General features: G+C 47.3%; 1 protein-coding gene across 2 annotated transcripts in view; it reads right to left on the reverse strand.

Annotated features, from left to right (window-relative positions):
* Window positions 1-13,256, reverse strand: part of TLN2 (talin 2) — a 499,959-nt gene that overhangs the window by 55,260 nt on the left and 431,443 nt on the right. Inside the window, exons 44-46 of one of the 2 annotated variants that reach the window (XM_052646965.1) lie at window positions 10,675-10,776; window positions 8,108-8,227; window positions 63-209 (exon numbers count right to left, since the gene is read on the reverse strand). In XM_052646965.1, coding sequence (XP_052502925.1) covers window positions 63-209; window positions 8,108-8,227; window positions 10,675-10,776 — 369 coding nt within the window. The remainder of the gene's footprint in view (window positions 1-62; window positions 210-8,107; window positions 8,228-10,674; window positions 10,777-13,256) is intronic. The other variant, XM_052646966.1, reaches the window with a different exon arrangement.

The following is a 13,256-nucleotide window of genomic DNA, read 5'->3' on the forward strand; positions in this document are numbered from 1 at the left end:
GGTCTGTGCCTAGGCACAGCTGGGTGTCATCATGCCTGCCTGGCCTGAGGGCTGCTCCTTACCTTCTCTGTGACAGCGCGGGCACACTCGATCAGCTCCCTCTTGGTGTAGCTGTCCGTGGGGCACACCTGGAGGGCCCCCGCCTTCTGCACCAGGAAGATGCAGCCGTGACCCAGGTCCTGTACCCGAGTGCGAATCTGGAAGCCGATCTGTGGAGGCAAGTCCGGGGTGGGGAGGCAAAGTATGATGGCCCTGCCGTCGAGATCTTCCCTCCGTGGAAAATTTCTCCTATGTCCTAGGGGAGCCTGGCTAGGAAAATTCCACTGCTATTAGGAGCCTGTGTTTGGTGAACTATGGAATTTGGTTGGGTTTGCTTCCCTTTTTAGAGACTGTAAAATGCCCACAGTCCCCAGTAAGCAAGCTGGGTGATATTTGTTACCTTTTCTGCTGCATTGCTTATCTGTATCCTGAGCCACTAGGTAAGAATGTTAATTAGATGAACTCTGTGGGATTATTCATTCAACCCATGTTTATTGAGCCCTTCCTGTGTGTCAGGGCCTCTTTGAAGTAGGCAAGGCATTTAATTTCATTGATTCCTCACAAAAGCCTGGAGAGGGTAATTAGAAGTTCAGAATATACAGCTTTAGTATAAAGCATATTTTAAAGGGTTCAGATTCTTACAAAATTACTGTGTTTACCAACCAGAACGCCTTTTTTCCTCAGCTGTACCACGGAGCAAGAGCAGCCATGCTGGGCCCAGGCTTCCTTTCCAGCAAGCCAGGTTGACGTTTCCGTAAAAAGTCACACTTTTAGAGCTGCTGGGCCAGCAGGCGTGCATGCTTTTTATGACCCCTACGTTGTGTGATCAGAAATGGTAATTTGCTTAAAAAAGGCCAAATAAGCTCCACTATGGATAAGGTGCCAGCTGTCTCTTTGTGGTGTAATAAATTCCACCTCCACTTCCCAACTATGGTTTTTCTAGCAGTCATGTATGGATGGGAGAGCTGGGCCCTAAAGAAGGCTGAGTGCCAAAGGATTGATGCTTTTGAAATGCAGGGCTGGAGAAGACTTTTGAGAGTCCCTTGGACAGCAGGGAGATCAAACCAGTCAATCTTAAAAATCAACCCTGAATATTCACGGGAAGGACTGATGCTGAAGCCGAAACTCCAATACTTTGGCCACCTGATGCAAAGAGCCAACTCATTGGACAAGACCCTGATACTGGGAAAGACTGAAGGCAAAGGAGAAGGGAGTGACAGAGGAGGAGATGGTTAGATAGCATCACTGACTCAGTGGACACGAATCTGAACAAACTCTGGGAGATAGAGGAGGACAGAGGAGCCTGGTGTGTTACAGTCCACGGGATCCAAGAGCTGCACAAAACTCAGCGACTGAACAACAGCAAACAGTCTCCCAAAGCTCGCATTTTTCTGGCTTCGTTTCACAATCCCCATTTCGGTCTGATCAATACAGCCCAGGTAAGCAAAGGAACACAGAACAAAATACCCCTAAGCTAAGAGTTATTTAAAAAAAAAAATCCACAATAATTAGAAGCTGGGTGCTTATCCTTCCAGCATCTCTCAAGAGGAGTTACTCAGAGAGTCCAGGTTTTATGAGTAAAACCTGGGAACTCACACACCTGGGAATTTGAGCTACCTGGATGCAGTCTTCCAACATCATCCCATGTGTCAGAGTTTAAGAAAGGGCGATTCTGGGCAGTGAGGAGGCTGCAACTGCTCACTCTGTTATAGAGAGACATAATGCTTTCAGGGGAAAATGTTATTCCCGTAACCCTCTGAGGCCCAAAGGATGTTTAAATCCATTTGTAATGCATTCTCCTGCCTAGGAAGTGAGCTTCTGCTCTTTGGGGTGTCTTCTAATCACACATGAGCAGGTGCTACAAAAGCTCTGTAATTAGGCAGGGCTTCTTGCTGACCGTCTCCACAAGGAATGAGGCATGAGCATCAGGCCAGGATCGTGCAATCAGACGGCTCTGAAAACACATCTGGACTAGTGCAGCATCAGGGTCACCACTGAGAACGAGAGAGGCTTGAATTCAGCCCACACAGTGGCAATGCCATTGAAGTGCATCTGTTTGCTGGGCATGTCTGCTGGTTTAAACATAAGGTCAAGCTGAAGCAGGGGGATGCCCCAGTAAAGACTATTCTCAGGCTGGCTCTAGAGGCTTTTCAGACCCATATGGTGTAACCCTAAGTTCCCAAGAGTCAGAGCAAGGGACTTCCCTGGTGGCCCAGTGGTTAAAAATCTGCCTGCCAATGCAGGAGACACAGGTTCAATCCTTGGTCCAGGAAGATTCCACACGCCAAGGAGCAACTAAACCTGTGCGCCACAACTGCTGAGCCCTAGAGCCCATGCTCTGCAACAAGAGAAGCCAGTGCGCCACCACAAGAGAAAGCCTGTGTGTAGCAAAGAAGACCCAGCACAGCCAAAAATAGATGAATAAATACAGTTTACAATTAAAAAGAAAAGAGAGCGAACCCAAAGGTAAGAGCTCTGCTGTCAAGGATGAGCACAGGTCTTCAAGGGCAAGATACTAACAGGGAAGTCAAGTAGGGGGATGGAGAAAGAAACAATCACAGACTTTCACAATAAAAAAAGACCTTATGAGTTCAGTCTTCCCATTTTACAGATGAGGAGACTGAGGCCCAGAGAAGTGCTGTGATTAGCCCAAGATCACACAGCCAATCCCTCACAAAGCCAAATGACAATCTAAGTCTTTCATCCCAAGCACGGTGCACTGTTCATTAGATCACTGTTTTTCTAATTTGATTTTTTTTTCCACTTAGCAGAACTCTTTCCCACTCCCCAACAAAATCTTTCATGGAAACTCAACATCTAAAACTTAAGGAACTTGTTATTACTATACTCTTTCTTTGGAGTTAAAATTTATATTCTTGGCCTAAATAGTCAACAGTTGAGGCTAAGTGATCCAATGGTGGGATTATAAAGGCCAGTTACAGCCTTGGCCACCGACTTGTTTCTATATTTTGCCCTGGTTGCATGGTGCGGAGGATACTGGCCTGTGCATAAAGCAAAAGGGGAGCATTTTCTTACAGATACCTGACCACCCCAGACAGAGCAGACGCCATGCCAGCCAGAAGCCAGCACAAAACCACCCATGCCCCAGGGCAAGGCCCGGGGCGGCGGGGGCTGGGGGGGGGGGGTGGCAGTGTATGTTTAAAAAGGGAAACTCGTCAAACATGTGCAGAATTCCAGAGCACCAGCTGCGTGGGGTTTCTAGAGAATGTGGTATGAGGCTACTGTGCCAGAAAAGACCTGGTTTTCAGAAGAGCCTTCTCCAGGCACCCCTCCTGCTCCCTGCACAGAGCCTAGCCTGGGCTTTCTGTTTGCAGAATGACAGGGCCCTGGGACAACCACAGGCCACTGAAATCACTCCCCAGTCACGTAGGGGTGGGAAGGAGGCGGCACCCACTCCTGAGCCATTCCAAACCTGAAATCTACGGGCTGACATGATAAATGGTGGAAAGACACCCCCTTAACCTCCGCCACCACGACCCACTCATGTTCTCTTAGCCCCCTCAGAAGGCGGTGCTATAAAAACACCCCCAAAGTCCTGGCGTTCAGCCTGCTTCCTGGAGATGACATCATGTTTGTAGCAAGCAATCCTCTAAATACAGCTATGGAGCTGGCAGTGGTCACCAGTGGGAAATTTCAGTTAGGAAGCCCAAGGAAGTCCAGCACCAGAAAGCAAAGGGATGAGACCAAATGAATTCAACAACAGAAAAGCTTTGGAGTCCTTAGTCAACCCTGGGCTTGGTCCTGGAGTTTGGGTCTGTGCTAGATCACATGACTATCTTCTGTAGCCTGGTGCAGGGCAAAGAGCACAAACTGTGATTCCCAATAAACCTGGGTTCGAATCCTGACTTTTCTATCTACACAGTAACTTGTTACCTTCTTATTATACTTGAAACATTCACTTAGTCCAAAAAGTTATTTAAAAACGGGGCTTCGGACTTCCCTGGTGGTTCAGTGGTTAAGAATCCCCCTGCCAATATCGAGGACACGGGTTCGATCCCTGCTCCGGGAAGATTCCACATGTTGCCGGGCAACTAAGCCCGTGCACCTGGAGCCCTTATTTTCAACAAGAGAAGGCAGAGAAATGAGAAGGCTGCTCATTGCACCTACAGAGTGGCCCCTCACTGCAATTAGAGAAAGCCCGCGTGCAGCAATGAAGACCCAGTGCAGTCATAAGTAAGTCAAATTTTAAAAGGAGGGTGGGTTTAACACGAACTGTTGCAGCTGTGTGGTCCTGGGCATTTCTCAGTGTTCCCTGAGTCTCCTTGGTTTGCTTATCTATGAAATGGGAAGGGCGAATGATTCTCGCCTTACACACTGCAGTTCAGGGAAGATGGGCCAGAGCCCATCACAGGATCTGTGCTGTATGGATTGGATAAACGGTTCGCATATTCCTATCTGTCTCCATGGGCGCATGGGTTAGTGAAGGACACCGGAATCAACACACTCAATGGTACTGCAATTTCACAGGATGTTTTGTACTGCTGGAGGAACATCGTAGAAGGGAACACATTTTGAAAGGCTGTTGCAGATAAGGGCTTTACAAATGCTAAGCTTCTCAAAGCAACACTAAACTTCTCAGCAAACAGCACTAACCCCTTCCACCTTCTACCCCCACAGTGATCCAACTCACCGCCAGTGTTTATTATAAAGGAATGTTGCTCTAAGACATAAAACTTGGAGTTTGAAATTGGCAACTTGAGTCAAGCAATACTTAAACCTCAAGAAAAACCCTCAATTCCCCATCCTGCCCAAATAAAAGTAAAATGGAGAAGATTGTCTCCTGGTTTTGTGCCTTGCGGGAAATTAGAAGCCTGGCTTTCATGAAGTTCTGGCTCTCATTTCAATTGGAGGGAGCCTAAGAAACACTGATCCATCATCTTTTACTGCCTCAAACTAAACAAAACGTACAGATTTTTCTCAGGCTTCAAGATCAATTACATCGGAAACCAGGTCAAGTATAATTTGCCTGGGAGAGCTTGTGGAAGTTGGAAAGGCAGTAATGGATGTTATCTGACAAACTACAGTTTCTCCTGAGACAGAAAACATGGCAGGGAAAACCAGCATGTGCAGGGCACTGCTTTCCCACCTACAGAAAGTGTGCCTTGGAGTGGAAAGTTTTAGGGACGTCTAGAGTGGACGCCCATCCCACCTGGGGGAGAGGGCTGTGGTTCTCACCACAGGCTCTTGACAAATGTTCCTGCCAGCTTTTAAGACACCCAGTGTTACGAGTGGTTACAGCAACGTGCTCTCAGACACGGCACCATCATCACTAAACCTTTCCCCAGTATTTACGTTTAGAAGCCAGTGGCTCACGGGATATATCTTTTTCCTTCTTTTTTTAAAACGAGGAAGTGTAGTAGCAGGGTAGTGTTAGTTGCTCTGTTGTGCCTCTTTGCAACCTCATGGACTGCAGCCCGCCAGGCTCCTCTGTCCGTGGGATTCTCCAGGCAAGAATACTGGATTGCCATTCCCTTCTCCAGAGAATCTTCCCCTGGGTCTCCTGCATTGGAGGCAGATTCTTTAACATCTGAGCTTTTTAAAGGGAAGTCCCTTTAAAAAGAGGAAGTACATCATAAAATGCCAAGCTGCCAGAGGGTTTTAACTTTTCTGGAGAAGTTATTGCAGTGATGTTAGCAAAAGTTTTGAATTTTCCATGGAAAAACTAGCAGATACAAAGCTCCGGCTTGATGTTCAGAGGGCAGAGCCAGGACTTTTCCTGTCATTGTCACATTCTGGAAAAGCCCGAAATGCTGACTCGGCAGAGCAGACTGCAGGCCCGCAGTGAAGGGGGCAGCTTCTTACTTGCCCTGGATATAAATATTTTCACATGCTGTGATGTGGGGTTCTCTTGGGTATACACATAATTCCACAGTCTTGGGGAAAAAAACTACATTGCTTCAGGGATCTCCTAGCCTTCTCAGTTTTCCCCCAAATATGTCTGGCAAATGCACACAAAGAATTTTCCTTTAGCAAGCCACTGGTAATTTTATATTCTCTCTGCCCCTCTGCGCTCCAGGTCACACTGCTCGTGTGTCTGGAATGTAAAACACATCTCAAGATGTAATGGTGAACAGGGGAAACCTTAATGGAAACGTCAGCTGCCGCAAAGGCAGGGCCAGGATGTAAAGGAACTTGCTGCTTTGCTTTTAGCAATGCAATTTTTTTCCTGGCCTATTTTGTTTCAGTGGTCTGGGCTGCAATTAGAAAACTGTTTGCTTCATACACAGGGTGGGATTGCTAGCTCATAAGAACTCAGATGTGAATGCGTTCTATAGATCACGAGGTCTTCACTCAGCAATGCTGTTTAGGCTAGCACTGAAACTCTGGGAGTTGGTGATGGACAGGGAGGCCTGGAGTGCTGCAATTCATGGGGTCGCAAAGAGTCGGACACGACTGAGCAACTGAACTGAACTGAACTGAACTGAAACTAACCAAAGAAAAATCATGGAAATTCCATCTTTAAAGATTCCTAGAGACAAGCGATCCAAACCAAACCTCCCCCCACAATCATAGTCTCTTTTAGTTTTCAGTCCTCTCGAAAAGCCAAACACTTCTTCCTTTTGTCCAACCAAGCTTTCCCTTACTGTAACAGAAGTTCCCTTATGCTTGTGTATGAAATTCAAAATTGCATGTTCATCAAATGAATTATGAGTCCAGTTGCTCTTACTACGGGGTGGGGGGGGGGTTCTGTTTTTTGTTTTTTAAATGATGGGCCTGTGTAAAGAAATGAACAGAATCTTATGTGGGTCTCTGACCATTTTTCTTTCCTGATAGTGACTTGACAGACTCATGGCAAATAGAATTATTCATGCTGCAGTCTAAAAACTCAATCAATCATCCTAAAATCTCAAAACGCAGGCACTGTTAGAAACTAAAGTCATCCCATGCTGGATATATATGTATGCAAGTACATATATATGTGATACTTCCATTTACATGCATTGTTACAACACACGTTAGAAAGTGATTTGGTTCTGGGTCTTCACTTCGGTAGTGTCACTGGGAGTCTTGGTGAAGACATGCTTAGACCTGACTCCCAGGAGAAACAGTAACTTGGGGACACTGACTGTCATCGAAAGGAGAAGGGAAGACCAGTCACAACCTTCTGCCTTGACAGCCTGGTACATCTCAGAATCCCATGGATATCGTTACCTTGTTGTCCCTGGTCCCTGAAATTCACTCCACTATTCTTTACTGCAAGCTGGTCTGTCTTTCTCTAGGGGGCCACGCACTGGGTCAGGCCCCTTCCATGTGTTTAACACTGATTCGGGGGTAATCAGGGGCCCCAGAGTTCTACCCACCCTGTGTGCTGGTCAATGGACCATTTGATTTCTCAGAGGTATGAGATATGGGACCTCTCAGAGAGTGGCCTCTGGAGTCAATCTTTTGCCTCTTTAAACCTCCTACAGATGTACGTGTTCCAAGGTGAGTCTGTGTTGGCCATTAAGGAAAGTGGCTTGGGGAAGACAGGGAGGGAAGGACAAGAAGTCCACAGGGATCCAAGGACAAGGATCTGGACCAGTTCTTCAAAAGTTACCAACATTTGGGCAAGACTTTGTTTCACAAAAGCAGGCTGGCTACACAGGTTTTTCTCAAGGGAGGGGCAGGTAGATCCCATACTTGGCTTGTCTAATACTTCTGTGAGCCTTTGGAAAATACACAAATAATCAAGTGGGTTGCTAAGCAAGCACAGGAAGTACGAGGAGAATGGCCATGTGCACCCTGCTCTTGGAATGGGCTGGGGGACAGGAGACGTGGCAGAAAACTGTCAATAGAGTCCTTCTGTCTGGAAGACCCCTCCCCAGGTGGCTCCAGCTCTATGCCCAGCAGCCTGAGGAAGCACAGCGAGCCTGGAACACAGGCGGGGCTACTGGGTGTGAACCTGCGGGGTTGGCAGCAGAGGAGAGGGAACTATCGGGGTGGGGTGTTCTGGAGTGGAGCTGAGCTATGGAGACCGCCCACCCCTCCCACCCCCGCCATTGCCCGGCCGGGGGAGCGGGCCCTAGTGTGGGTTTGCGTCTAAACACAGGGACTTAAGGTGGCAGACCTCCTCTGGTTCCGCCGTGGCTGCTGCCAGCTGGCCCTGGAGAGCCAGTTGCCCATAGTCACTGGTCATTTGTGAAGCCAGTCCTCCCAGCTCCTCCGGGTTAGTAACCGACTTAGTCATCTGGAAAAAGAAAACAAGCAAGACACAAACACACACAGACACACAGAGAGAAGCATGAGAACCACGTGTTAATACCACTGGGAGCCAAAGGGTCTCATTCACTTTTAAGCTTGTGGCTCGCGTGTGGGGGCCGGACGCTGGAGAGCCCAGTTCAAGCAAAGCCCATGCTGCAGCCCACACGACAGGCCAGCGGGTCCTGGCTGGGTCAAGGCGACATGCTCGGGTGCAGGCTGTGCAGTGCGGAGGCCGGGCCAAGGGGCCCACTCTCTGGGAGGCGAGAGCGGTAGCCTCCACCAGCCCTGCCCTGCGGGGTCACCAGGGGAGCTCCCCCGAGAAACCACAAGGGAGCCCAGCCCTGGGCAGGGCGCACCCCCGGTCGTATGCTCTCCCAGGCTGGTCTGGTCTCTGCGGACCCAGGAGCAGGTGCCATGCCACCGAGAGAGGGCATGAGGACAGGATCATCAGGAAATCGTGCCTGCAGTGATGGGTAAGTCTAACGTTTTGGTGGAAGGAACTCACAGAATACAGCTCTGTAATAACACTGCTCTGAAGAATAATGATGTTTCAGTCATAAATTCAATGAGGAGAATACTGTAGCCTAAATGGTCAAGGTCTGCCTTTTTTTACTCTGAAGATATTCTATAGTTTTCTTCCACTTCACAGAAAAACTCACCTCAGTGTACTCTACCGAGCTAACGTGCTTGCTTCTAGTTTTTTTTTTCACCTCTGACAAAAATGCCTCTTAGGTCTCACAAGGGCAGTTGTAAGCTGCCACCGACACAGGTGTCCATGTCCCTGTGGGATCCAAGGCCTCCTCCCTCCGTCCCCCCTGTTCTCTCACTCTGGGTGACAATACTTCCTCACTCTTTGTGGCATTTGAAGTCCTTGATTTTAAAGGACTTGAAAAAAAAAATCTGTTAAATGACTACACAACCACTCAAGCTGGACAGGAACGTGGGCCCATCTAGGGCATGTTTACCAGGAAATGTCATAGGCTTTCAGGTGGAGGTGTGGGGTTGCAGGAAATACACACTGCATGCCGAGAGAACAAGGCTGTGCCCAGAGCTGCTCCACGTGACCCTGCCATGAGGAGCACAATGACCCTGGGGACTGTCAGTGTTGGGGGGCTCTCACCCCCCAGGGCTCTTTACCCCTCAAGGCTCCAGCCAGCCCACCCAGGAGCAGCAATACTGGGCTCCTTAGGTGTGTGGACACTGAAGGTCAAGACGGGTGGGCTGAGAAACTGTCTTCCAGAAACTCCTGAGGCCACTGAAGATATTTTCACCGCTTCTGCGCTGCGCTCCCTGCTCAGAGCAGTCAGCGCTCCTGGGCTGCCGGATTTGAGCCATGATGCCCCTAAGCACTCCTGAGCAGGGCCAGCTCAGGGCCGACTCCAGCCTTCTCCCCGTCGCCGAGACGGGCACTGTTCCTTCCTCTGCAGTCCAAGTCCTTTTCAACAACATTGAGCCTGGCACAACCGCAGAGTTTCTAAGAATGAACAGCTGCCGCCAGGGGAGCCTCTGTGGTCCAAGCTCAACCTCTAGTGGACACTTGACTGCATGACAAAACCATCCAGAGAGGCGCCTGGCTTGGTGGGGCAGGGACCGTGCGGTGGCCCAGTCTGGTCCCTGCAACTCAGGCTTAGGTGGCAGCATCTAAGAGGCCATCTCTTAATTTTATCCTGTGACATCTGAGCCTTCAGAAGTTAAGACCTTTCTTACTAGGTCCTCATATTAATGCTTTGAGGACAATACTTTTCTTTCCTTGTACAACTTTTTAACCTATCAAGATAGTATTCACTGGATCTCAATGCCATTTTCAGCTAAATATCCAAGTAATACAATTTTGAATACATTACATTTTAGAAAAAAACAAAACAAAAAAGCCACCTCCAAAAGTTACATGCCTTTCTGTTGCCAGGAGAAAAAATTTTTCATATAACCAGTGTTTCATTTTGCCTGAAAGACTGTCAATATTGTACTATTCATTATAAGCACTGTCCAAACATTAAAATTTGATTCCACCAGACAATCTCAGTTTTGTCTCCAAATGCCTTCTCTTGTACTATAACTTTAATCGTTAAAAACATCTCAAGTTTTCTGTGAGATAAACAGGATTTTGTTCTTTCTCTGTAATTCGCAACTTCCATCTCATTTCCTCATTTTCTCCCTTTTCTTTGCTCCCCTGTCCCCATGCCCAACTCTCAGTCATTTTAATCTGGAGCTTTTTCATGAGAAGTGTCCACTGTGGCCTGTGTCCAGTAGCCTGGAGCTTCTAGACCACAGGCAGCCAGAAAGACCACAGACTGGGACAAAGCTGCGGCCTGGGAGGAACTAGAAATACAGAGAACTGATCTCTCCCCACCACAGACCCTAGATCTGAAGATCCGGTGGTGCAGCGGGTAACAGGGCAACCAGCAGTGGCGGAGCAGCCCGTTTTCCTCTTACCATTTCCTGAGCTGTTACCGCGATAGCTTTGGAGTATTTAACCACCGTCGTCTGATAGTCGACAAACGTCCCCTTCGGTTCTGGAGGAGTACCTTCATCCAGCTACAGGGGAGAGGAAAAGAGCCCATGAGGCCTGTTCAATGTGAGCTTCATTTTTCAGAATCAGTAACTTGGAAAAAATGGAGAGGCCTGCTGAGTTTTTTGGTCCAGAGTCAGCAGAATCCCCCAGCTTCTGTGATAGGGACTTCTGTGATAGAGGTGCACACAAGTCACTCAGGGCACACAGACAAGGAGAGGCTCCCCATTAGTTGGAGGAGAGTGGCAGGGCTGTCTGGAGGAATGGTCCTCCAGTCAAGTCTTACCAGGTCAGGAGTTTGCCATACACAAAAGGTGGGGAAGGAGTCTCAAGGAGCGGGATCAGCACTCAAGCACACGGGGAGGTGGGTGTGAGGCGGACACATGCAGGAAAGTCAGAATGGAGAACAAAGAGCTGGGGGAGGACACAGACCCTCCATCACAAAGGGCTTTCTTAGGAACGGTGTAGCCCAAAGATGTCTATACCCTAGAACCCTCGCTTCTGATCTACCTGGGGGAAGAGAAGGAGGTGAAAACATAGGAAGAACTTGTTTATCTGATTCTAGCACCACAAGAATTGAGAGATCAGTGTGGAGGGGAAGGGGTAGAGAAGTGGGTCGGGGGTCTGCCCCATGAAGGGCTGGAGATTTTACTGGCTCAGAAGACTTGATTTGAAATCTGGTTCCAAGACTTGTGAATGGGCCTCAAGCTGGGTATTTAAACTGGTCCTCTGATCTTTCACTGGAAATTTCAAAGCTCATCATAAGGCTGTAATAAAGATCAACTGAGACGACACCCCATCTACATGAATGGAGTGGAAAGGATAAGCGTGATAATGAAGATGATGATGGTGATCAAGTCCATGGTGGTTATGAGGAAGGCAACCCATCCTCACCACCACCACCACCACGACCGTCACCACTGGTTGCCAAACAATATTCTAGGTGAGGAGACAAGGTGAACAGAAATGAAGACAGGAAGAGTGAGAGCAGGGAACGGGAGAGGGCTGTGGAGGCGGTGGGAATCAGGCTGGACCTATTTAACGAAGAACTTTGCAATCATGAAGAAAATGGTGGGATCTGCAGTAGGCGATGATCTATCTGAGAAGATCTCCCTAGCAGCTCTCTGCTAGACAGTCTGGGAACACACTAGGGATCACAGAGCAATTAGGAAAAGGTTAGATGGAGTCTTCAATGGGAGCTACATATCGTGAGCAGATCCCTGCTACAACGTGAGTTGAATAAATGTGTCACTGTAGCCTAGTATAAAGTGCTTGCATAAACTGGATGTAATCTCTACTAAACCAACAACACAAACTCCAGGATAGATTTTTTTTTTTAATGTTTCTTTATCAGGAGATAGGGGGCCTCACTGGTCAAATGAGGATTGAGGTGTGGACTCACATACTCAGTATAAATTAACTGGGAATCTCGTAAGGGTCAGGCCATGTGCTGGGAACCTCCATATGAGATGTGATATAACTACAAACATGCCAGGGTGTTAGAGCTAGACAGCAGCTTAGAACACAGTGTCCATGGGCTGCCACGATGAAACTTTTCCCAGTGTGAAGACAATGAGAGCAGTAAGAACAAAGAAGTGACTCTTTTAAAAAATAGGATTTAAAATTCATTTAGTTGAAAGAACTTTCCATCATTCTAAAATTATAGTCTTTCTATTTTTTTTTTTTGGTGTTAACATGTCCTTTATTTTATGGAATATTACTGATGTAGATACCAAGGGTTTTGTTTGTTTTGTTTTTTTAATTACCTTCCTTGACCAAAAGGAAAAAAAAAAAAATCCCCCAAACACCAAAGCAAACAAGGAAAAGTGACTTGACCATAAAATCCCAAAGATTGAGACTAAGCTGATTGAATGGAGGAAAACAAGGTTTAGAAAGCTTGAGTAATTTGCCCAAGGTTACCCAGAAAGCTTATTACTTCATGGTAACCTATTAATTCCCAAACCTTCTGGTGCTTATATACAGAGAGAAAAGTCTCAAAGAGATCCTCCAGAGCAGAGGCTCTAAAAGTGTCAAGAATTGTACCCAAGTTAGAATTAACTTTGTGTACACTTGGATTTTTTCGGTCACTCACTGCCTTTTGGAACTTCAGACAATGATTCTAATAGTATGTCAGTGTTTTAACCAAATAACCCAAGCTCAGAAAATGACATATTTATATGATATATATTTATATAATGTGTTGCTGCTTAGGTGATCAAAAGACCTGAGATATCACTTAATACAGAGTTCTCAGTGATGAGCAGGCCTGGGTGGGCTTAGCAAAGGAAAGAGACACTATATGGTACCTGGGATGTAAGGTCAGGGTAGATAGGAGTTCAGGAGCATCAGTGAAATCCCAATCATAGTAAGCCCCCTACATATGAAGGAAATCTATTCCAAAAGCGTGTTTGTAAGTCCAGTTTGTTTTAACTCCAACAAAGTTAGCCTTGGTAACCAACTAACACAATCAACTATATAGCACTGTGCACTGTACTAGGTTTATACT

Source organism: Budorcas taxicolor, chromosome 10 (genome assembly GCF_023091745.1).
Source record: "Budorcas taxicolor isolate Tak-1 chromosome 10, Takin1.1, whole genome shotgun sequence".
In the NCBI taxonomy this organism is placed as follows: Eukaryota; Metazoa; Chordata; class Mammalia; order Artiodactyla; family Bovidae; genus Budorcas; species Budorcas taxicolor.